Source organism: Tenrec ecaudatus, chromosome 10 (genome assembly GCF_050624435.1).
Source record: "Tenrec ecaudatus isolate mTenEca1 chromosome 10, mTenEca1.hap1, whole genome shotgun sequence".
Lineage (NCBI taxonomy): Eukaryota > Metazoa > Chordata > Mammalia > Afrosoricida > Tenrecidae > Tenrec > Tenrec ecaudatus.
This window is the reverse complement of record NC_134539.1, coordinates 109,070,647-109,095,263: the sequence shown is the minus strand read 5'-3', so window position 1 is coordinate 109,095,263 and position 24,617 is coordinate 109,070,647. Positions and strand designations below refer to the sequence as shown.

Sequence of the window (24,617 nt, the reverse complement as noted above, 5' to 3'; positions counted from 1 at the left end):
CTTACACGATCACTGACTTGGCTTTCCTCCTGCAGTCGGCATCATTGCGTCTGTTTTGTGAGATGGAGGAGGACTTTGTGGACTGGTGTCGGACATAGGGGTTAATGTTGGACTTGTGGGCTTGGGCAGCACTGGGTTGGGATGTTTTCTTGATGTGCACTTACCCTCTATATAAAAGTCTCTTATACATGGGTTTCTCTAAAGTACCCAGACACACACAATAATCTATTAGCATGGTTTACACTTTAAGATACCAGAGCGGCTATGATTCTGTGTTGGCAGTTTCACCCATAGAGATGGCAGGAGCCTGCCACCCAGGGCGCAAAGCCAAGGAACACAAGGAGGGGTAGGGGAAGGCAGGGAGACTTTTCATCAGAACCCCAAACTCAAACGGCCATTGAGTCGAAGCTGACTCATAGTGACTCTATAGGACAGGGTAGAACTGTCCCTGTGAGTTTCTGAGACTGTAATTTGGGAGTACAAAGCCCTCCGCCCCGGAGTGGCTGGTAGTTTCAAACTGCTGACCTTGCCATTGCAGTCCACCAAGTAACCATTATGGCACTGGAGCTTCTCTGTCATCAGAACAGGAGGTTCATCGGGGCAGACTTCCTGGGGGAGTCAAATTTTGAGCCAGGTTTTACCGGAGGGGAGTTTCCTGGGAGCAGGAAGCAAGCTCCCGAGAAAAAGGCCCAAGTCCCAAACTGCAGTCATGATTCCTCTCCAACCTACCCTCTTCCTGTGCGGCTCACGTCGCAGCCTGCGTGAACCTGGGACCACATTGCCGCCCAGTTCAACACCAAGCCCTGCCAACTGTCCAACCCTCGCTCACTCCTGAATCCTTCCCTTTCTCTCCATCCCCAGTGCAGTCTAAGCCACACCTGGCCACTCGGCTGTTCTTCACCCAGAAGCCAGAGAAATCTTTCCTGAAATGCCATCAGAGTCTGTGCAGGAGGGTGGGGCAGGCAGGTGGAGTACCGAAGGAGCCTGGGAAGCCTGCTTCCAGCAACCCTGGCTTCTAGGTGGCCCAGTGCCTAGGCTTCCTCCTGGCTAGAGCTTTGCCCTTGTTGGCGCACATCCTGCCAACTCCCTTTCTCCTGGTGAGTTCTCCCCAGGCTGTAGGACTCAGCTCACAGGGCATCTCTTCAGGGAGGCCTCTGGGAAACTCCCTTCCCTTGCACTTTTTGGGTAGTATCAGCTGCACATTTTTGATAGCACTTTATATTCACACACACACACACACACACATCAGACATTTGGGATAGACTATTCCTTTCCTATGTAAAAACTCACTCTCAACTGTCATTAATTAAGCTGATTCTGACTCATGAAATGGTAGAACTGCCTCTGAGTTTCCAAGTCTATAAATTTTTACTGGCTTAGAAAGCCCTGTTTTGGCATGGTGGGAGGGAGGGGAAAAAATGAGAAGCTGATACCAGGAGCTCAAGTAGAAAGAAAATGTTTTGAGAATGATGATGGCAACAAATGTACAAATGTGCTTGACACAAATGTATGGATTGTGATAAGAGTTGAACGAGCTCCCAATAAAATGATTTAAAAAAATAAAGCTTGAAAAAAAAAGAAAGACAGGGCTTTCTCCCAAGGAGCAGCTGGTGGTTTTGAACTGCTGACCCTGCAGCTAGCAGCTCAGTGTACAACCACTATGCCACCATGGCATATATATATATATGTATCACCCCCCAGATATATTGTTAAAAAAGTCATCCATCCACTCTCTTCTCTCTTTTCCCACCCAAGTAATTACTTGTATTAGTTTTGATATTTTTAGTTTTAAAAAAAATTTTCAGCTCTCTGCTCCTCTGCATGTGACAGGCCGCCTCTCCTGTTTGCGTGCAGTCCCAGCTGCATCCCGGAGCCACAGTGGTGAAGGTTGGAGTGAACAGATTTGGCTGCATTGGGCGCCTGGTCACCAGGGCTGCTTTCCACTCTGGCAGAGTGGATGTTGTTGCCATCAATGACCCCTTCATTGATCTGAACGACATGGTCTACATGTTCCAGTCTGATTCCATCCACAGCAAGTGCAAGGGCACTGTCAAGGCTGAGGGTGGGAAGCTTATCGTCAATGGGAAGGCCATCTCCATCTTCCAGGAGCGAGATCCGCCAACATCAAGTGGGGTGAGGCTGGTGCCAAGTATGTCATGGAGTCCACTGGTGTCTTCACCATCCTAGAGAAGGCTGGGGCTCACTTGAAGGGCGGTGCCAACAGGGTGATCATCTCTGCCCCATCTGCCGATGCCCCATGTGTGTGATGGGCGTGAACCACGAGAAGTAGAACAACTCCCTCAAGATGGTCAGCAATGCCTCCTGTATCACCAACTGCTTAGCCCCCCTGGCCAAGGTCATCCGTGACAACTTTGGCATCATGGAAGGACTCATGACCACAGTCCATGCCATCACTGCCACCCAGAAGGCCGTGGACAGCCCCTCTGGGAAACTCTGGCATGACGGCCATGGGGCTGCCCATCCCCACATCTACTGGCACGGCCAAGGCTGTGGGCAAGGTTATCCCGGAGCTGAATGGGAAACTCACTGGCATGGCCTTCCATGTCCCCACCCCCAATGTGTCCATCGTGGATCCCACCTGCCATCTGGAGAAAACTCCCAAGTACAATGACATCAAAAAGGTGGTGAAGCAGGTGTCCGATGGTCCCCTAAAGGGCATCCCGGGCTACACTGAGGACCAGGTTGTCTCCTGTGACCTCAACAGTGACCCCTACTCTTCCACCTTTGATGCTGGGGCTGGCATTGCCCTCCACGACCACTTTGTCAAGCTCAGCTCCTGGAATGACAGTGAATTTGGCTACAGCAACAGGGTGGTGGACCTCATGGTCCACATGGCCTCCAAGGAGTAAAAGCCCCCCTGGACCAGCAGCCCCAGCAAGAGCAATAGAGGAAGCGAGGCCCTCAGCTGCTGGGGAGTCTTTGTCCCCAACACACAGAGAATGTTCCATCCAGACCCCTATAGGAAGGGGAGGGGCTTAGAGAGCCCGGCCTTGTCATGTACCATCAATAAAGTACACTGTACCCAGCCAAAAAATATTTCTAGTGAAGATATACGCAGCAAAGCATACCTTGAGCCAACAATTTCATCATGCCAATCCAGTGACATTGGTTCCCTTCTCTAACTGGTACCATTGTTCTCAATGTCTTCTGAGTCATTTTGCCATCATAGACACCAACTCACTGTGTTCTTCCAGAGGGTTTAGTGGTAAAGATGAGTGGAAATGAGTTTGTGTCTGTGTTAGTCTGGGTTGGCTAGAGAAATAAGTCCAGAGACATTCATATAAATGTAAGACAGAACTTTATATCAAGAGATCAAGTCCATAAGTCTGATACTAGTCCATAAATTCCTCTTTAGACTCACACAGTACATGAAATGATGCCGAATGCAGGAAGATCACAGGCCAGTAGGTGGAAAATCTTGTGGATCCAGGGGCGGTGGAAGCATCTCAGCACTGGCGTGTCTCTACGTGGTTCCTCCTGCTCCAGGGCTCTGACTGCCATCAGCATAGCTTCATGTAGCTTGTCACCAGGAATGTGAAGCAGAGAGGGAGTGTGGTCATCTTCCCAGGAGAAAAAGAGAAAGTTTCCAAAATCCTCCTGGTGGGTGTTACCTTGTGACCTGATTGACAGGTTTGACTCTACCCCTTTGCTCAAGTTGTTTATTTGTTTTGTTGCCACAGTGTTTATTTCCTTCTCCCCTTTTAACATAAATGACACAGTCTGCCCTGCATATGAAGCAGGAGTTTCACACTGGACTGTGGAGATCTTGGCATGAGAGCACTCAGGAGCATTTGCTGTGGGTGCACCCGCTTTACTGCATGGGTGGCAATCATTCAGTGAGCCAGTCCCGTTGCTGAGTGCTTGGGTGCTTTCCCGCCTTTTGTTATATAATCTGTTGTCAATTTGAGGGGATTAAGAGTGAAGGGTGGAGTTTAGCCTGTCCATCAGGTCACAGCTTGATGACCTCATTTGGAGGTGCTAAGGTGATAACTAGCTCACTGGAGGCAGGACACAGGCTGACTCCCTGGGAGACATTCCAGCGGAGAAGACACATGGAGCTACACTAGTGCCCTGAGCTGGAGGAACCACGTAGAGACCCCTGCCAACACTGAGATGCTTCTACCACCACTGGATCCACAAGACTTTCCACCCACTGGCCTGTGATCGTCCTGCATTTTGCATCATTGCATGTGTTTTGTGAGTCTGAAGAGGAATTTTTAGATTGGTATCGGACATAAGGGCTAATATCAGACCTATGGACTTGATCTGGACAGGGCTGCGATGTTTTCTCAGTATTCAGTTGCTCTTGCATATACAGCTCTTTCTTACACACACTTGAGTGTCTCTCTGGGATTCATTTCTCTGGTCAACCCGGACTAACACAAAGTATCGTCACAAACCAACCTTTGAAGTCGGATGGCTGGGTTAAAGGAGATGAGCCTTTGTCATCTCTTCAGGATTTCCCAGGTTGTGGTCCTCAAGGCGCCCATGGCCTTGGCCATGCAAAAGCAGGCTGGTAGGTAATGGCATCAGTCATCATGCATGAGATTCATGACGAGTCTCTCCCCACAGGACTCTAAACTCCTGGGGATGGGGGTGGGGGTGGGCAGGGGGCATGTCTGTCTTGCTCATCATAGCAGACACTTGATAAATGTTGAGTTTATGAGTGGATTCATAGTTCTGCCAGGAAGGGGTAGCCAGAATGGGAAAGCAGGGTCAAGTTCCCCAAGGAGCTCTGTGCATCCTGGGCGCTCCTCACCTTGTCCTGTCCTGTCCACAGGTATGTGCAGGAAGGACGGTTCCGGATCGAGGAGAGGACGCTGACAGCCTTCCAGTGGCTCTACACCCCACAGCAGCATCGCATCCTCAGCCGCGCTGACCTCGAGTCTCCCTCCAGGTAGAGAAACCCGCTGTCCTTCTCTTTGACCTTCCATGGGGATCCAGGGAGTGATATCTTCCCCCTAACTCCCCCAGGTGGTATTTGGGCAGCTAACTCTGTACTGACCTATAGACCTACAGTGGGGGTGGGGGTAGGGGGGCATGGACCGTTGCCTTCAGAGACCTATGAAGAGTTTGTTAGGCTGGTGACTTGTCCAGCCTGGGATGGACTCACTTTGCCTCTGCTTTCTCTTCTATAAAATGGGCATGATCACATTGCCCCTGCCTTCTACCAGGAAGATGGTAAGTCTCTAGTGAGATGACGCCTGCAGAGATTTCAGGTCAGCTGGCTGCTTTTCAAGAGGGAGAGTGGCTGGAGCAGGCACTGGGCAGCCCCAGCTGTGACCTGGCTGGAGCCAACCCTGGCCCCTGTCTCCCTCAGGTCTGCCAGAGAATCCAATTGGGATCCTAGGTCTGGGAGAAGACTTTTCCTGACCTGGATTCCTGCCCTAGTTCCCTATCCACTCCTCTATCCCATTGCACAGGTGGGACTAGCATTTACAGCCTTTCTAGACACTTGGCACCGTGCCTCTGACATTCCCTTCCCCACGACCTCTCCTTTTGCACCAGCGTCTACATTGGCAGGGCCCTAGCAGCCAAGAATGAACAAGGTCTCCTCCTGGTGTGCTTGCATGAAAGAGGAAGGGAAGTGATGTCATTTGTGAAGTTGGCCATGGGTTGGCCAACAAAAGAACAGAGATAATGTTCTTACTGCAGTTCCCCACATGGGCCCCAGGAAAAAGTTTATGAGTGATGGGCTCTGTCCCTTTCCCAGACACCAGCCAGCAGTCCTACATAGCTAAAAGTCGGGTATCTTCTGCATCCTTGTCTCATCCGTGATTTCCAAAGGTACTAGATGCATCGATGTGGACAGCTCTTCTGGATGCAGAGTCTCTCTGCCAAGGCTGCTCATGGCAAAACGAATCCCCAGAAGAAAAGAGACCCGGATAAGCAAAGCATTGCTAAAGAATAACTGCAAACCAGGAAATCTCACTCTTCCCGGTCTCGAACGTGTTACATATGCAGCCATGGTTCTTAAACGTACTACATATACCGCGATGGGAGTCTACACAGCCTGGTGTGGGTACAATGACAGGCACGTAGCCCAGTGGAATAGGATCAAGAATCCAGAAGTAAATCCACCCACCTATGGACAGTTGGTCTTTGACAAAGGGCCAAAGTGGGGAAGTGATGGTCTCTTTAACCAGCGGTGCTGGCTAAATTGCATATCCATTTGCAGAAAAATGAAACAGGGCCCATATCGCAAGCTCTGTACAAAACCCAACTCAGGATGGACCAAAGACCTAAGTGTAAGACTTGGAAGTATAAAGATGACCAAGGAAAAAAATAGCAACAGACTTAGAAGCCCTAAAACACAAATACATGATTAAGCATAGCTAAAACCATGCAAACAGCAGAAGACAAACCCGATCACTGGGACTGCCCCCAAATTAGACACTTACATGCCTCATCAAAAGATTTCCCCAAGAAAGCAAATGTTTTGAGGATGAAGATGGCAACAAATGTACTATAAAATGATTTAAAAAATAATAAAGTCACACCTCCAGCAACTGAAGAAAAAAAATTTCCCCAAGAGTGTAAAAAGAGAACACACAGAACGGGGGAAACAACGTTTGACAATGACATATCAAAGGACTAATCTCTAAAATGTATGGGAAATTTTAATCTCTGAACAAGAAAAAGATAATCCAATTAAAAAATGGGCAGAAGACATGGACGCTTCGCTAACGAAGACATTCAGGAGGCCACTAAGCATATGAAGAAACACTAGGGGTTATTAACCATCCCAGGAACAAGCGAACAAACAACAACAAAAACAAACATCAAACCCACTGTCATGGAGTAGATTCTGATACACAGAGACCCGATATGGGGTCTTCAGAGGTCCAAAGACTGTCAATCTTTACCAGAGTCAACGGTCTCCTCTTTCTCCTCCAGGACAGATGGTGGGTTTGAACTACTAACAGCTCAATGCCTAAACCACAGTACCGAGATATCATTTCATTGCATCATCAATAGCAAAGTTAAACAGAAAGAAAGGAAACAGTAAATGTCGATAAGGGCGTGGAGAGACCGGAACCTTCACACACTGCGGGTGGGACTGCAGAATGTTCAACCTTTGTGGAAAACCATCTGGCTCTTCCTCCAAAAGTTAGAAATAGGAATACCCTATGGCCCAGCAACATCCCTGATTGGTGTCTATCCTAGAGAAATAAGGACCCGGAGCGCGTAGACACACATACAGTCAGATTCACTGCAGCACTACTCACAAAAGAAAAAGATGGATACACCTTCAATGCTCATCAATGGAAGAATGGATGAACAAACATCGGTACATATACGGAAGGGGGTGCCATGCAACATTAAAGAAAAATAGGTCTGCAAAACACCTTATAACATGAATGACACGGAGTGCAATATGCTGTGTGAGATACGACTATGACGGTAAAAAATCAGGAAAAAGCTTTCACACTGAAAGAAACGTTCTTGGATGCTTACTAGGGGAAGGAGGGTAAATTACCAGCTGGAGGGCATACACAGACTGACTTGAGTGATGGGAAAGTCAGTATACCACAAGAGGAGGCTGTCAACAAATGATAGCGGCAGGAGAGACTCTAGGAGAGTGGAGAGTTCCACGCAGTAGGAGTGAACACTATTCTATACACATTCCTGCGAGAGCAGTGATCTGTGAGTAGATGCACGGGTAGACCAGCAGGCTGACTGGGTATGGCAGGGAGAGTGGGAATATGTCCATGACTATATATAGATATGACAGAGGATGTATTTTACATTTGCTACAAACCAATCCATGAATGCGGTAGAGCATACAAAGGCACAGTTATGAAAACGTTTTTAGACATAACTAGATACCTTAAGAGAATGCATCACTGGCTCCGGGGGCTCAGGACCTAGGTCTTGAGGGACATCAAGGTCAATTGGTATAGCATAGTTCACAAAAATAATATTCTACATCCTGTTTTGGTGAGTAGCAATTAGTTTCTTAAAAGCCTCTAAGCTGCCATCTGTTGGCTTCTCCCTGTTTGAAGGAAAGACGAGTGAAGACAATTGAAGCCACATGGAAACCATTGGTTCAATGACTAACTGATCATGGGAACATCAATCTCCAGGATTCTGAAGCCAGAAGAACTAGATGGTGCCCGGCTGCCATCTGTTCCGAAAGGGATCCCATGAGAAGATCCTGGATAGCATGGGAGAAAAATGTGGGACAGAACTCAAAATCCTAAAACAGAATGGGCTTATTCATCTTATAGAGACTAGTGGAACCCGAGATAATGGCCCTAAAGTCATCCTTCAAGTCTGGAAATGAACTTACCCCTTTGGGTCAATTTTCAGCCAAACAATACACAGGAACAAAAACCCCAAGGGGGTGTGCACACCTTCGAACCTTCAGCCATTTGAGACCACAAGGGCAACATCTACCTGAGGACAAAGTTCAGAAGGGTTAAGAAAGAAAGAGGACTAGAACCAGGAAACACAGGGAGAAAGTGGGATTAGTGATGCTACACGGAAGGGATTGCAATCAATGACACGAAACAAACGTGTGTGAACTGGTGATGGAAAGCTGACTTGCTCTGTAAGTCTTTGCCTAATTCGCAATGACCAGTGAACAAAACCACGGGGCAGGCTCCAAATTATGAGAGAGGAGGAGGAAGGTGCAGCCTGTCACCCACACGGGGGGTGGGGTGGGGTGGTGGTGGTGTCTGGAGCAGATGGGGCTGCTCCTGTCTTCTGAGCCACATAGCAAGGATGCTCTTCATGGTGACGGGGGCAGAGCTGAATCCTCAAAGGAGGAAAGAAATCATAAAAGAAGAGGGAGCTAGTCAAATTAACTTTAGATTTCATACTTGGGAAGGCGCCATCCCAGGGGAGCTGAAAGCCAGTCTGCCATGGCTCAGTGGCTGTACTAATTTTTGTGATAGAATATTAATAGTTAATGTCTTGAGTGTGTATTACATGCCAGATGCTGTTTAAGTGCTTTGTCACACAACATAAAACAATCCTAAGTAGGAGCCCTGCTGGTGCTGTGGTTACATGTTGGGCTGCAATCCTCATGGTCGGTAGTTTGAAACCACCAGCAGTTCCAAGGGAGAACGACTTCCTACCCCCTTCAGCACAGTCTGGGAAACCCCCGGGGGGAGGGTCACTATGAGTCAGCATTGACTCAGGGCAGTGAGTTTGAGTTTTTTGGATGATCTAAGTAGGATTGTTCTACATACCTTTCAGATGAGGAAACTGAGGCACAGAGATCAAGTAGAAGCTAGTAACTGTCGGGAGTCTTTGGTGGTGGTGGTGCACAGCTGCTAAGAGTTGGAGGTTCAAGGCCACGCAAAGGTGCCTTGGAAAGAAGTCTGGGGATCAACTTTCAAAATCTCAGTCTCCGTCAACACCGGGGAGCACGCTTCTCGGACACACAGCGGGTGGCAGAGTTAGGGTCAAGGCCGCTGGCTGGTTTTCTAACCGTCAGTGCTTGCAGCCGTGATCCACACAGCCTCTGAGAGAATGAACGTGCACCCAAAGTGAGAGACAGGGAAAGGGGTGTACGAAGAGAAGAAGGTGGGATCCTGAAGCATCAATAAGTGGATGTGGCATTAAGTCCGAGTCTCTTATTAAGGAGACGGTCTGAGGGGGGTTCTTCAAAAAGGAAGAGTTTGGATGATCAGCAGTAGAGCGTCAGTTCCCTAAGTCTCACCCTGCTTGGAGAGCTTATTTGCTTTTCCGCTTAGTTTTCTAGACTAGAAAGTAAACGGGGTGGGGTAGGGTGGAGCAGGAAACAGCGAGTCCTGTCTTTCCATCCATCAAAACCTTTGCAGGAGACCAGAGATATATGGTGTGGGACATGGCAGGGCTAAGGAGGCGAATGATTGAGGGGTTGGAATGGAGGCCCCCATTGGCTCAGTGTTTTATCTGTGACTTAGATGAGGCAGGATGTGGAGAGCATGCTGGTGGCATGGTTGATGGCAGAAAGCTACGCACCATCCCAGCAGAGCAAGTGGCAGAATCAGGCCCCCACCCCCGGGTCCCTGGAGACTGGATTTCAGAAGCAAGGATCACAGTGACTTCATGTGTTCAAATCTTGCCCTTCCTTCTACCGGTTGCCACAGAGTTGATTCTGACTCAGGGGCACCCCATGTGCACTGGAAGTCGATTGCTAGGTTTTCCTTCCTTGGCATTTCCGATGGACCCGAATCTCCAACCTTTGGATAGCAGCCCAAATGCTTAACTGCTGTGCCACCAAGGTGCCTTTAGGACCAAGCCTAGCAGAAATCTAGTATTGGTCCCCAAGTCTGTCTGTCCCTGGGCATCAGGAGGAGGCCATCAGAACTGCCTGAAGTTTAGTTGATGTGATGCTCGGCTCTGGCCTCACGTGTTAGGTGGCTACCCAAGAAAACATCGCATCTTGGGACTGCAGGAGCTCGGGGCAGCGCTCAGAGCAAAGGGTGCTGTTCTCAGTCACAGACTTGAAGAGGAATGAGTGTTGGTTTGCTCCATCTGGTGGACAGGGACTGTGCGTCTCTCCTCTGTTAGGCAAGGTGCCAGGTGTTATACCTTTATGGCTTCCTAGGTTGCTCTGCAGGCTAAGGACCAGGCTGCTAGAAGGACTCAGAGCACAGACTGGACACCCCCATTTTCCTTTTTTTTAACCCACAACCCTCCATGATGAAAGGAGTCCTGGTGACTCACTGGCTAAGCAAACCTAAATGTTGTTGGTTGGAACCCGTCCAGGGGCTCTGCACGAGAAAGATCTTCCGTTATTGTAGGACCCACACAAAGTTGGCAGCCAAGACCCTGTGGGGTTAGTTCTATTCCGGTCTACATATCGAGGAGTGGCTAGGAGTTGAAATCGACTCTGGCACCCAGCAACGGCAGCCACGATCAAAAGAAACACAAGGGAAGTTATCAAGGGCTGCATTGCACTCGGGTCGGCAATCAAGTCTACTCTAGATTTAAAGCGCAAAGGGGTGGGTCACTTTGAGGACTCATGGGCTCGTCACCCAAGCCATGGGTTTTCCAGTGGCCCCAGACGGCTGCGAAAACTGGCCAATGACAAAGGAAGGCAGAAAAAGCATGAATGCCTCCCGATGGCAGTGCCAGTGAAGGATGGCCACTACTCCGCTGATGGCCAAAAACCAAACCAAGAGGTGGTGGGGTGGGAGGCTGGTGAGCTTTCATCTAGCTTACTTTGGCCACCTCATCAGGAAAGACCAATGACTGCACAGGAGCATCAAGGTTGGGGAAGGAGGAGGCCCTTGGGGAGAGGGATTGATAGGCTGAAACCATGAGCTCACACAAAGGAATGGTCATGAACATGGCACAGGGCGGGGCCGTGTTTGGTTAGGTTTTACTTAAGGTCACTAGGAGCAGTGGGAGCCAACACCACAGCACCACCCCCCCACTCTGCCCCAGCCATGCCTACCTGATGGGAACTTGTTCTGGCTCAACTCCTGGGATTGATTAGCGGTGGTCAACTTTTGCCTCCAGGGGGCGCACAGGCAGAAAATAAACATGCCAATAAATAACACCCCCCCCCCTTGCTGTCTGGTTGATTCTGACTCATAGGGCTTTAAAGGGCAGCGAGGACGAAGATTGCCACATCTATCTCCTTGACCTTCTGCTTAGCAGCAGAGAGCATAAGGACTGCATGACCGGGGCTCGATATGTAAACCCACGGACAAGATAATTTCCAGAGGCAATGGGGAAGCAACTGAAGAAAGGAAAACAGGTTGTAACGAGAAGGAGTGACCTGAGGTTGTGTGGGGTTGTGTGGGGTTGTGTGGAAGAGGTAAACTGCGGTGCCCAGAGCAGGGAGAGGCCTTGGCCACCCGTGGAAGGGAGGTGATTTTGGTGCCATCTTGGGAAGTCCTCTTTAACACTTGAGGGGCCCTGGAGGTGTAGAGGTTAAGTGTTTGAACCCCAAGGTCAGCAGTTCAAAACCACCAGGCACTCTGAAGGAAAAAGAAGGGGCTTCCTATTTCTATAAGGAGCTGCAGTCTCAGAGCCTCAGTGGCGGGTCTACCCTGTTCTATAGGGTCGCTGGGAGTTGGCATGGGCATAGTGGCAGTGAGTTTACATTAGCGCTTAAAACTGCCTGAGGATGGCACAGACCGCCCTGAGGGAGTGAGTATCCTGTCTCTGGAGATGTGTAAGCCATGTTCAGGGTTCACCCTCTCAAGAAGAGAAGCAGACATCCCAGGGTGGGCCAGCACAGGACTTCTTAAATTTTTCTCACCGGCCATCCCATTTCTTTGCTGGAGAAATTGCAACATGGGCAATGCTGCCAGAAACACTTCGGATTCATTAGGCTTTTTGTTTTGATTTTTTTTTTCATTAAATGCGTGTTAGGAAACCTTTTACTGTGGCTCATGTTCTTCACGACGCTTGCATTCAGTTCAGCCACCCTGCCATTCCCGGTTTCTACTCACACAGTTTAAGCAGCTGCCCTCCCACCCCTCCCACCGTTCAAGTTCAGGAGCGTCTCCTTTGGCAGAGCTGGGAGGGAGGATCCCTTGAGTGGCAGAATGACAGCTCCTGGGTGACAGGCAGCGACAGGGGTGCCGCCTCAGAGGCTCTGGTAGACCCCCAGGCTCCCCGCTTCCAAGCCCACAGATGTGTGTACCCCTCCCCTACTTTACCGCAGGCAGAGCTGCCGAGGGCCCTGGCGCGTCTCCCTCATTAGCCCGCACCCCCTACCCCAAGGTGCGGGCCGATCTTTCAGGAGCCCCAGGGGGGCTGCTCCCTCACCCCATCCCTGGGGTCCCTGGGCGCGCCTGCCCTGCCCCGCCCCGCGCCTTTGTTCCGGAGGAGCCAGCGACTGGAGCGCCCACGGCCGGCCCGGCTTTCAGGACCCTTTGGGTCGCCCCCACTTCAAGGTCTTCTCCCGTAGCTGCGCCGGGCGCGTTGGGGTGAGCGCCGGGAGACCCCAGGCCCGGGCAGCGTGCGCGCGCTCGCGCGGCTCGGTGGCGGGGGTGGGGGGGGAGCGCGCCCACCAGGTGTGCGGGCGGCACGCGCAGGGGGCGGGGGGCGCGGGGCGCAGCTCTGTGCGTCCCCCGCCGCCGCCGAGCCCCGCGTGCGCGTGTGCGTGTGCGCGCCGCGGTGACGGGGCACGCGGCTGGGCGGGCTGCGAGGGAGCCCGCCGCCCAGCAGGAGGGGGCTCCGGTCCGGACGGAGTCGGGTGGCCGCCGCCGCTGCTGCCAGCGCGCGGGCTGGGTGGCCAGCTGTTGGACTGCCTGCCGCCATTCCGTCCCCGTGGGAGCGTGAGTCCGACGCGCCAGGCGACACAGAAGGTCAGTGGAGCCAGGGCTGGGTGGTCACTCCAGGGCCAGCCGGGAGGAGGACGCGCGGTCCTGGGTGTGACTGGACGTGGCGTGGCGCTGTGTTGAGCGAGAAGGTGTGCGCTTGAAAAGGGAAACCCAGTCCGTCTGGACGTGTGTGAGTGAGGGTCCACCCGCCGTGGGTTTGGGAGGTGGGTGACTGTCCTCAGACACCCGTGCAGGGAGGGGCGTCGCACACACCTGTCCGTGTATCGGGGCGTGCACGAGGGACTTGTTGTCCAGCCCCCGTCCGAGACTCTGTCAAGGGGCGCGGAGCGAGGTGGAGGGCGAGGTTGGGGTGTTTACAGGTGGCGGGAGCAAGAACAAGCCAGGGTCCCAGGAGAGCCCAGTCACAGCCAGCCTGAGTCGGTTGATTTACTCCATTTCTGAAGGGGCGCAAACCTCACCCTGCCCTCATGCCAACCCGTGCCTTTTGCAGACGGGAGGCTAGGATGGTGGGGCTGGCAGGCCTTCGGGGACACCTCCAGCCAGTGCTCATTTCTGGAGGCCCTGAGTGGAGGGCTTCAGGCTTCCAGCTCTGGGTGGAGTCTTTCAGGGCAGGGATGTATTGCGGGACCCTACTGTGGCATGACCCCTACCAGATGTGAGCCTAGACCTGGGAGATTGGGGAGGGGGTAGATTGCCTCTCCCCCCTTTGCATTTTCCAGCTCCCCCGCAGATCCTTCAGAAATGCAAGTGTTGAACGTTGGTATCTGCCTCTCCAGAGTTGCCCCCATGGTCACCCAGAGAATAATAGCTCCGGCCTGGGCTGGGTCCCAGGGCGCTTGAGTTCTTTTCATGGTTTGTGACTCTGGCACGGTCCCTTCAGGCCCACCCCCACCCTCACTCCCAGGCCTCAGTTTCCCAGGATGAGGGGTGAAGGCTTTCCTGCTGCAGGGAGAGGAGTAAACAGCTAGCAGAGCTGCCTGGGGCTGGAGCCAGGCTTGCTGGGGGTGGGGGTGGGGGTCCACAGTGGTGCTTCCCCAGGGAGCATGCTACCCCATCTTTGTGACTTAGGCAGGGGTTGGTAGTGGTAGATGGGGGGTGGGGAAGGCCTACCCTGACCCCCAAGCAGATGTACTGAGCTTTCTGAGTCTTGCGGGTGGGGTTGGGGGGAGTATTTCGGTGAGAACTGGCTGCAGCAAGCTTCACAGAGCTACCTAAGGCCCATCTTATCCCTGAGCCCCTGTCCACTAGCCCCCTTACTGTACCTCTACCTGTATTCCCCCCACCAGAGAGTCTGAGATAAAGGCTGGCATGCGGATGATGCATCCCGAGATCTTGGGAGTGGGGTCCCAAGTCGGAAAGAGGGAGCAGGAAGGCAATGGGAAGATGCATTCTTTTACCCCTACCAGCATTCTGTTTGGCGGCCAATTTCCTTGAGACCTGTCAGAGACACCTCGGAAGAAAGGCCTGCTGATCGACTTTTGTTTTTTGGAATAATTTTACTGGGGGCTCTTACAGTTCTTATCACAATTTTGTGCATATGCTGTCATCAACATTTTCAAAACATTTTCTTTCTACTTGAGCCCTTGGTATCACCTCCTCATTTTCCCCCTCCCTCCCCCACCCTCATTCATGAACCCTTGATAATTTATAAATTAATTTTTTTTCACATCTTACAACGACCACTGTCTCCCTTCACCTTCTTTTCTATTGTCCACCCCCCTGGGGTGATTCTATGTCAATCATTGTGATCAGTTTCCCCTTTCTCCCCCCACCTTCCCTTCCCCTCCTGGTATCGCTCCTCTCATGATTGGTCCTGAGGGCTTATCGGTCCTTCATTCCCTGTGTTGTGAGCTCTTACCAGTAAAAGGAACAAACAACCCCTCGCCTTTGAAAACCCACCCTTCGGGGCACAGTTCCACTCCACCGCCGTGCATGTGGTCTCCACGAGGGGTCACAATGAACTTGATGGCAATTGGGCTCATCTGGGTGGTCTTCTGAGGCGCTTTGGGGGTGCCTTTCAGAACTATCTGCTTAGGGCAGAAATGGCACGAGCTTTGCCCTCCTTGAGCAGCAGGTAGCTCTGTGGGCATCGACTCCCATGTACTTCAGGCTGTGTGAGGGTTCAGTGAGTGTCTCTGGGCATCTCCCACTGCAGATGCCCTGGAGCTGCCTACGGAGAAGCCCTGGCAAGTTGCCCCTGTAAGATACTGGTGGGGACCTGCAGGACGCTAGTCCCTGCAGAAGTGGCTGGAGCAAGAGGTGGGGCCCAAAGGGTTTGAAGTGACACATGGAGATGCCTGGCACAGAGGGAGCTTGGGTAAATGACATCACTTCTCTGAGCCCCCGTTTCTGTATCAGGGTGTTGTTCTAATTAAATAGTTCTAGAATTCTTGAACAAAGCACTAGGTCCATAGGAAGGGTTCCCCAAGTGAGGTGTTTCTAGAGATTCAAGCAAACAGCCCTTTCTGGGTGGTTTGGGGTTTCATCTGCTCCCAGAAGAGAGGATGACACCCCTTAAAAGCCCCCTCAATGGACTCCTTCCTGGGTGGAGATTCCGGGAGCGGGGGTTGAGGCTGAGATCTCTGACCTGAGCAGTACTTCCAGGGACCAGGGGCTGCCTTTTCAGATGCTTGGAAGGTTTCCAATTTCCATTCTGTGCCTGCCCCGGAGCCAGGAATGCCCTATCCCTGGCTGGCTACTCCAATGTGCCTGTCCCCTGGGTCAGCTCCCAGAGGTCATGGAGCTCAGCAGTGGGCAGAGGAGGGTGCAGGCAGCTCTGAAGCAGGGCCTGGAAGCAGGAACAGAGGGCGGGAGGATGCAGGCGTTGGGAGGCAGCAGATGGCCGTGGGCACTGGTCTGGGCCACAGTGGGTGGGCAGGATGGGGCAGGGAGGCAGGGCGAGCTGGTGGAAGCAGAGAGCAGACTGGCCAGAAAGGATGGTGGAGCCAGGGCTAGGGGGTGAGTTACTGGGAATCAGGGGGTGCCTGGAGTGGCGGTGGAGGGGAGTCAGGCTTGGACTTGCGGGAGAGTGATGAGGTGGCATGAGGGAAGGGAGGTGGTGGCTGAGGATGAGCTGGGGGGCCACGGGTAAAAGCCAGGGGAGGTTTCCTATTTCAGGATACAGCACCTCCAGGCTGCCACATTCTCTTTATGCTAACCTGTCGACCTGCCCTTTTGGCCGCGGAGGTGCTGTCTGCAAACACTTTAGATCCTGTCATGAGCGGGCGATTGCCGGAAGTACCGCCGTGACTCTGCCAGGCCTGTTTCCATGGCACCGTGGTGGCCCTAGTCTCCGTCCCCTCTCCCATCTCTGAGCAACGGGCCGCCCCCTCAGGGAGAGGTCACAAGTGGGGAAGGTGTCCAGCTGCCTCTTGTTCATGCTCAGGCTGGCCCTCCAAAGGTCACGGTGTCCACCCCCCACCCGCAGGCAAGGCCACGCTCAGCCCGGGCTGGGAGGCGCAGCTTCTTTGAGCTGCTTACAGACTCCTCCCCACCTCGGCACCTTGGGGATCCTTTTGCTGTGGCTTGAGTGCCTGGGTGGGGGCACTGTTCACAAGCTGGGCTGCTAATCGCTGGACGATTGGCTGTTCGAGTCCACCCAGAGGCACTCGGAAGAAAGGCCTGGTGTTCCGCGTCTGGAAAGCCAGACTGCAAGCCCGATGTCACACACCTATGACGTGGTCACGAGTCAGAGTTAACTTGAGAGCAACTAAAAAAAAATTAAAGAGTCTTTTAAAAAAAATTATTAGCCCCCCCCTGCCCCACCCCTTTCTGGGTCCCCAGGGGCATATGGGGAGTAGGGGGGCAAGGAAGAGCTTGGGGGACTGAGTGGAGGGGTTAGGGGTTGCAGGGAAGCGCTGGGCTCCAGGAGTCATAGCACTAACTCTTCAGCCCCAGTGACTGAAGTTTCTGGGCAGCGGCAGATGCTTGTCCAGGGTATACGGAGCTGGGACTTGTGCTCAGCCAGGTGGTTGGGGTGACTTGGCTTCTGTTTCAGAGAAGAAAACCTATCTTCTGTTCCTCTTCACAGCCTTCCTCTCCCTCTTCTCCCTGACTGTGTCGCCAGGGCCCAGAATGATGGGAGAGCCCCAGGAATGGGTCAGACTTGAGGACTGTTTCCCTCTCTCCCCTCATTAAGGAGCAGGGGGAACACTGTGGGGCAGGACAACACTCTCCGCACTCCTCCCTCTCTCCATGCTCAGGCGCTTCTGGATCTAGAAGTCCTACTTCCTAGCTCACCTCAGCCAGTGAGATAGTTAAAATTTATTGTGCCAACCTGGCCAATAAACACACATGGGGTTAATTGAAAGGCAGAGGGATAAATGGCGTGGTGAGCCTCACCTTTCTAGTTCTCCGGTCTCTTGCTTTCTGATGGTCGGACTAGGCTGCAGCTGCCTTAGCCAGTTTCCTGCTTCAGCTGGTAAGGCTCACTTCCTGCTAGACATCCCTGAGGAGAAGCCACATGGACCTACCCCAATGCAGCCCTGGGTGCAGGAGCAGCCGTGTGGAGACCCCTGCCAGAGCTGAGATGCTGACACGTTCACTGACTCGGCTTTCCTCCTGCAGTCGGCATCATTGAGTGTGTTTTATGAGATGGAGGAGGACTTTGTGGATTGGTGTCAGGCATATGGGGTAATGTTGGACTTGTGGGCTTGGGCAGCACTGGGTTGGGATGTTTTCTTCATGTGCACTTACCCTTTATATGAAACTCTCTTATACATATGAGTTTCTATAGATTTGTTTCTCTAATGCACCCAGACTAACACATTACGGTACCTTGGGAGCGGGGTACTGGAGAAACAATCATAAGATGGAGGATAGGTGGTTGACCTCTCTCTCATGGTAGTTTTTCTTCTTTGTCTAGGCAGAGGTCAGATAAAGCCACACTGTTTACTTGGTGGTTTTCTGGGGAAAATATGGGAAGTATGAAAATAGAAAAGTTGTAAGTCCAGTTTCTTTCAGCCATTAAAATTTGATCTTTAGATGGGTTTAGGCCATGCCTGTAAAGAAAGTTTTGAAAATATATGCCCCACCTAGTGCTTTGGAGTATTTAGGAACCAATGCTCTTTGTCAGAAGCTGGGAAAAATCTGGAACCATAAAGAAAACTCCTCTCTGGGACTGAATGTTAAAGGGAGCCTGTGGGCAGGCTGAGGTGCTTGCTAGATGACCACCTGGATCTACTTGTTGAGTGGAAGTTGGAGAAACGGAGCAATAAAGAGATGGGTTGAGTTTGGCCACTGACACCTGTGGACTTGGTTTACAGGAACAAGAGAACACGAGAGCGGGGTGACTGGTCTAAAGTTCATGACCTAGCACCAGGGGGCAACGCTTGTTGAGTGTTGGTGAGAGCCCATGGTCTAAAGGCAAGGCGACCAATGGGCACCCTGTGGAGGCTGAGTGAGGCAGCCCACATTGAGTTGACCAGAACCTGACCAGATGGAGATGGTTGAGCCTGTGAACTGGTGCATATTGTTGCTGACTTTATGGAAGGCCTGTCCGGATTTGACTGCTTATGGATGCAGACTTCACAAGGTTCCAACTGGAATGAAGACTCTTCATGGCAAAAAATATGATTGTCTCCTCAGAGCACTGGGTTTATGTAAGTGGGCAGTATAGAAATTGGATACCCAAAATTGGGGGAATAAAGGCATGAAGTGGTTGGCTTACAAACTTTCATAGGTGGGGGAACATATTCACAGGATTATAGGATTAAGGTGTAGGTGTTACTTAATTGCAATTATGAGGCTAAAGAATAATGTACAGGTGCCAAGTTGGCAAGGGGTGGATTGAGTTAGTTTATTGTGCCAACCTGGCCAATAAACACGTGGGGTTAATTGAAGGGCGGAGGGATAAATGGTTCAGTGAGCCTCGCCTTTCTAGTTCTTGGGTCTCTTGCTTTCTGATGGTTGGACCAGGGTGCAGCTGCCTTAGCTAGTTCCCTGCTTCAGCTGGGCTGGCAGGGCTCACATCCTGCTAGACATCCCTAAGGAGAAGCCGCATGGACCTACCCCGATGCAGCCCTGGGTGCTGGAGCAGCCATGTGGAGACCCCTGCCAGTGCTGAGATGTTTACACGTTCATGGATTCAGCTTTCCTCCTACAGTCGGCGTCATTGTGGTTTTTTTTTTTTGTGTGTGTGTGTGTGTGTGTGTGTGTGAGATGGAGGACTTTGTGGATTGGAGTCAGATATATGGGCTAATGTTGAACTTGTGGGCTTCGGCAGCACTGGGTTGGGATGTTTTCTTCATGTACATTTACCCTTTATATAAAACTCTCTTATACATATGAGTTTCTATGGATTAGTTTCTCTAATGTACCCGGTCCAATACAGCCGGCCAGCTTGCATTGTATTTGTCTATTTTTATGGCTTGGTTTGCTCCATCTTTCAGGGCTTCTGGTGTTAATCTGGGTAGACTAGAGAAACAAATTCATAGACACTCATGTGTATCAGAATACATTAAGAAAACATCCAGCCCTGCCCAGATCAAGCCCACAAGTCCGATATTAGTCCATATGTCCGATACCAGTCTGTAAATTCCTCTTCGGACTCCCGCAACACATGCAATGATGCCAAATGCAGGAAGATCACAGGCCAGGGGGTAGAAAGTCTTGTGGATCCAGTGGCAGTGGAAGCATCTCAGGGCTGGCGTGAGTCTCCGCGTGGCTCCTCCCGCTCCAGGGCTTTGGCTCTATTGTAGCTCCATGGGCAGACACAGTATGTGTGTGTACCAGACCTCTAGTGAGCTGTGGATCTCCTCAGCGCCTCCAGATGAGGTCATCAAGCTGTGACCTTCATAAGTTGACAGCAGATTATGTAACTGCCACAGGGAGTGTCTCTGTACACTTGAAGCTGTAGGGAGCTCTGAGGCTGGTGGCTGGCCAGCCAAACTTGTGCTTGGGGAACCTGGCTGGCCTGAGCCGCAGCCCTGCCTGAGCCGCAGCCCTGCCTGAGCCGCAGCCCTGCCTGAGCCGCAGCCCTGCCTGAGCCGCAGCCCTGCCTGAGCCGCAGCCCTGCCTGAGCCGCAGCCCTGCCTGAGCCGCAGCCCTGCCTGAGCCGCAGCCCTGCCTGAGCCGCAGCCCTGCCTGAGCCGCAGCCCTGCCTGAGCCGCAGCCCTGCCTGAGCCGCAGCCCTGCCTGAGCCGCAGCCCTGCCTGAGCCGCAGCCCTGCCTGAGCCGCAGCCCTGCCTGAGCCGCAGCCCTGCCTGAGCCGCAGCCCTGCCTGAGCCGCAGCCCTGCCTGAGCCGCAGCCCTGCCTGAGCCGCAGCCCTGCCTGAGCCGCAGCCCTGCCTGAGCCGCAGCCCTGCCTGAGCCGCAGCCCTGCCTGAGCCGCAGCCCTGCCTGAGCCGCAGCCCTGCCTGAGCCGCAGCCCTGCCTGAGCCGCAGCCCTGCCTGAGCCGCAGCCCTGCCTGAGCCGCAGCCCTGCCTGAGCCGCAGCCCTGCCTGAGCCGCAGCCCTGCCTGAGCCGCAGCCCTGCCTGAGCCGCAGCCCTGCCTGAGCCGCAGCCCTGCCTGAGCCGCAGCCCTGCCTGAGCCGCAGCCCTGCCTGAGCCGCAGCCCTGCCTGAGCCGCAGCCCTGCCTGAGCCGCAGCCCTGCCTGAGCCGCAGCCCTGCCTGAGCCGCAGCCCTGCCTGAGCCGCAGCCCTGCCTGAGCCGCAGCCCTGCCTGAGCCGCAGCCCTGCCTGAGCCGCAGCCCTGCCTGAGCCGCAGCCCTGCCTGAGCCGCAGCCCTGCCTGAGCCGCAGCCCTGCCTGAGCCGCAGCCCTGCCTGAGCCGCAGCCCTGCCTGAGCCGCAGCCCTGCCTGAGCCCCTGCTGGGTGATGCTCAGGACTTGGTCCTGCCCTTCCCTTTCCTAATTCAAGTTTAGGGTCTCCTCAGCCTCTTGCCTGGATTCCACTGGGCTTGCTTGCTGGCTGGGCCTGGGCAGGTTCAGGTCAGCAGATGGCAGCCGTGGCCGATGGCGGGGAGACCTGAGCACAAGCCAGGACCCTGCCCACTTGATGGCTGCTAAGGGCAGAGGAAGAGAGACAGGCACTGCTGTGTGCACACAATTGCTCCTGGTGTGTCCTGTGCCCCGGGGTGGGGCCCAGCCAGATTTTTGTGTATCTGTGTGGCTTCTCTGAGGGTGTCTGCGTTGCACTGTTGCCTGTCTCCGCTCGCTGCAGCCTCCTTTTCTTTGGGTACCCGTGCGTTTGGCCACCTGCTGGGCACTCTCAGAGTCCTCAAGGGTGTGCCTGTCCCCATGGCAGGTGACACTTTACCCAGCAGGATTTCTTGGCCCCCCTGGGGCTCGATGAGTCTTCTGCCTGCCCAACGTCCCCGCCCCTCTCCAGCCTTCCCTCCCCGTCTCTCCCTCTGCTCCCCACTCACTGGCTGTGTGGGTGGCCATTGCCTCTGGGGGGAGGTGGCATGGGGAGGGACAACCAGTCCAAGCCCCCCAGCCCTATGTCCCTGTGATCTGCGGTGCCGAGGGTGATGATGGGGGTATGGGGTGAACAATGGAGTGAGGATGAGTCAGGGATGACTGCAAAGCAGGGTTCTCAGCCTTTCCTAGGGGTCACCTGATTCATAACAGTAGCAACATTACAGTTATGAAGTGCAGTGAAAATAATTGTACGGTTTGGGGGGGTCACCACAACATGAGGAACTATATTAACTGTATAAAAGGGTCGCGGCATGAGGAAGGTTGAGAACCACCGCTGCAGAGGGTGGGTGGACGCCAGGGAAGTGCACGCACCCCCTGCACCAGGCACCCCTCAGGCCTGAGCACCAAGACAGTAGTGGGGAGGCCCCTTCATGCCCTACTCGTCTGGTAGCCTGGCTGGCCCAGCTTCTGTTGGGGGGCAGAGTGGCTTCTGAAGCTTCAAACACTGCATTGGGGACCTTGGTCTCTGTAGTTCTCACCATGACCTCTCTGTATGCTGTTCTTCCCAGGCAGGGCCTGAGCCAACACGCGTCACACACATGGTAGAGGGCCCACGGGGCAGTCTGAGAGAGGATATGGCATGACTTGGAAGTGGTGTGAACACCCCACTGAAGTCTTATGGGAGCCTGCCTTTGGTTGTCCTGGTGCCAATGCTGTTGGAGCTGCTGGCGGAGGTGGGCACTGGTGGCCTCGTTGACTGAGATGGTGGAGGTGGGGCAGGGTGAGTGAGGAGGCGGCGGTGAGAGCGGAACCCGAGGGAGCCTGCCTCAGTGCCTGTTCCCTCTGCCTGCCTGCAGGGCTTTGCCTGAGATCCTCAAGCCTGGAGGCTTGCCCACTGCTCTCAGTCTGGATCCCACTCACCTGAGTGGCCCGGTGCCCCAGACTGCTGGAGTCTGGGCCTGGGGCTTTAGAACTGCCCAGGGGGAGTGATAAACAAAAGGAGAGCTGCTTTCCTTTATTATTTTTTTTAAGTCAAACGGGACACCTTATGGGGAACATGCGGTCCAAACGGACATGAAGGGATGCATATCCATATGACCTCATTTCCTCCTCTGAGCAATACTGTTTTAGAGGTGAGTTCTAAAGCCAGACTCGCCACCATTGAGTCGATTCTGGCTCCTCGGCACCTTACAGGACAGGGTGGGACCGCCCCTGGGACTTTCGGAGACTGTAGCTCTTTATGGGAGTAGAAAGCCTCATCTTTCTCCCTCAGAGTGGCTGGTGGTTTTGAACTGCTCACCTTGCCCACATGTAGCCACAATGCCACCGGGGTTCCTGGGTTCTCAAAGCATCATTTGATGAGGAAATGGATGCACAGAGAGGCTGGGGTGCTTCCACAAGGCCACACAGCTAGTAAGTGGCCTTTCTTCCACTCATCATAAAGTGGGGTCCTTCTGATACCTCCTGGTTTTACCCCCTCAAAGAATACGCCCCCCAGATGGTTCCCTCTAAGTAGGTCTTCCCATTCAACCCAGTCCCCTTTGGATCACATCACCCCATTTTCTTTTATTAATCTTTTTATTGGGGCTCATATAGCTCTTATCACAATCCATACATACATCAATTGAGCAAAGCACCCTTATACATTCGTTGCACTCATCATTCTCAAAATTCGCCTTCACTTGGGTTCCTGGAATCAGCTCAGTTTCCTTTTTTCCCCCTCCCTCTCCTTCCCCGCTCCCCCCTTTCCCCTACTCTCTTAATAGTTTATAAATAATTATTTTATCTTCCACTGCCTGGTGTCTCCCCTCACCCACCTTCCCATTGCCCATCTCCCAGAGAGAAGGTTACACATAGATCTCCAAGATCGGTTCTCGCTTTCTACACCCCCTTCCCTCCCAGTGTCACCACTCCCACCGCTGGTGTTGAGTTCATCCGTACTAGATTCCCTGTGTTTCCAGATCCCTACTGCATCACTGTGCATCCTCTGGTCTAACCAGGTCCGTAAGGTAGAATTGGGGTCATGATAATTGGGAGGGGAGGAGGCATTCAAGAACTAGAGGAAGGTTTTGAGTTTCATTGTTGCTACACTGAACCCGAGTGACTCATCTCCCCACTACCCCTCTGCAAGGGATGTCCAGCTGTCTACAGATGGGCATTGGGTCACCATCACGCACTCCCCTCATTCACGGCACATCACCTATTTTCAATGTCTGTAAAACCTACCATGGGCTTGGCTTGTCTGTCTTGCTCACTGACTGGCCGGAGCCCTGGTGATGAGTCTGGAGCACAGCGAATCAAAAGCCTCACTGCCTTGCAGTGGATTCTGACTCGTATCTGCCCTGTAAAACAGGGTGGGACCGCCCCTGGGGGTTTCTGGGACGATAGCTCTTTATGGGAATGGAAAGCCTCGTTTTCCTCCTTCGGAGTGGCTGGTGGCTTTGAACTGCTCATCTTGCAGTTCTCACCCCAACGTGTAACTCACCAGGGCTCCTTGGGGAGCACACAAAGGGTGCAGTAAACATCTGAGAAATGAGAGGGCGAATAAATGAATGAATGGTACATGAAGATGTATGTGGCCCCAGGCTCTATCCCTCCCTAGGCAGGGGCTGTTGAAGAGGGATGAGGAACACAGGCTGGGAACCAGCTGGCTCTGTTCAAATTCTAACTGCCACCTTTCCAGGTCTCTTGTGTACAGAATAACCCACAGAAAGGCTTATGGCTTCAACTAATGACGGAATGTAGTTTGCTCATGAACCCGCCACTTGAGCGGGGATAGCTCGTATCCGCCCCACTCGGGGTCATTTGGGGTGGCTGGAGGCTGAGGAGCTGGAATCTCCCAAGCCTTTGTTCCCTCCCACGCCGGACGCTGTAGGCTGCCTCTTGGTTTGTGGCCTAGGCTCTGTCCACACGGATGTCTCTCAGCGTATGCCTTCTCTTGGGCCTCCCCATAGCACGAAGGCTGGGGAAGTTGCCACACATCCCAAGAAAGAGTTGG

The 24,617-nt window shown here is 53.0% G+C and overlaps 1 protein-coding gene across 1 annotated transcript in view; it reads left to right on the top strand.

Annotated features, from left to right (window-relative positions):
• RAP1GAP2 (RAP1 GTPase activating protein 2) overlaps positions 1 to 24,617 on the top strand; it is a 273,779-nt gene that overhangs the window by 17,775 nt on the left and 231,387 nt on the right. The window contains exon 2 of the mRNA XM_075559607.1: positions 4,802 to 4,918. Within this exon, the coding sequence (XP_075415722.1) occupies positions 4,802 to 4,918 (117 nt within the window). The remainder of the gene's footprint in view (positions 1 to 4,801; positions 4,919 to 24,617) is intronic.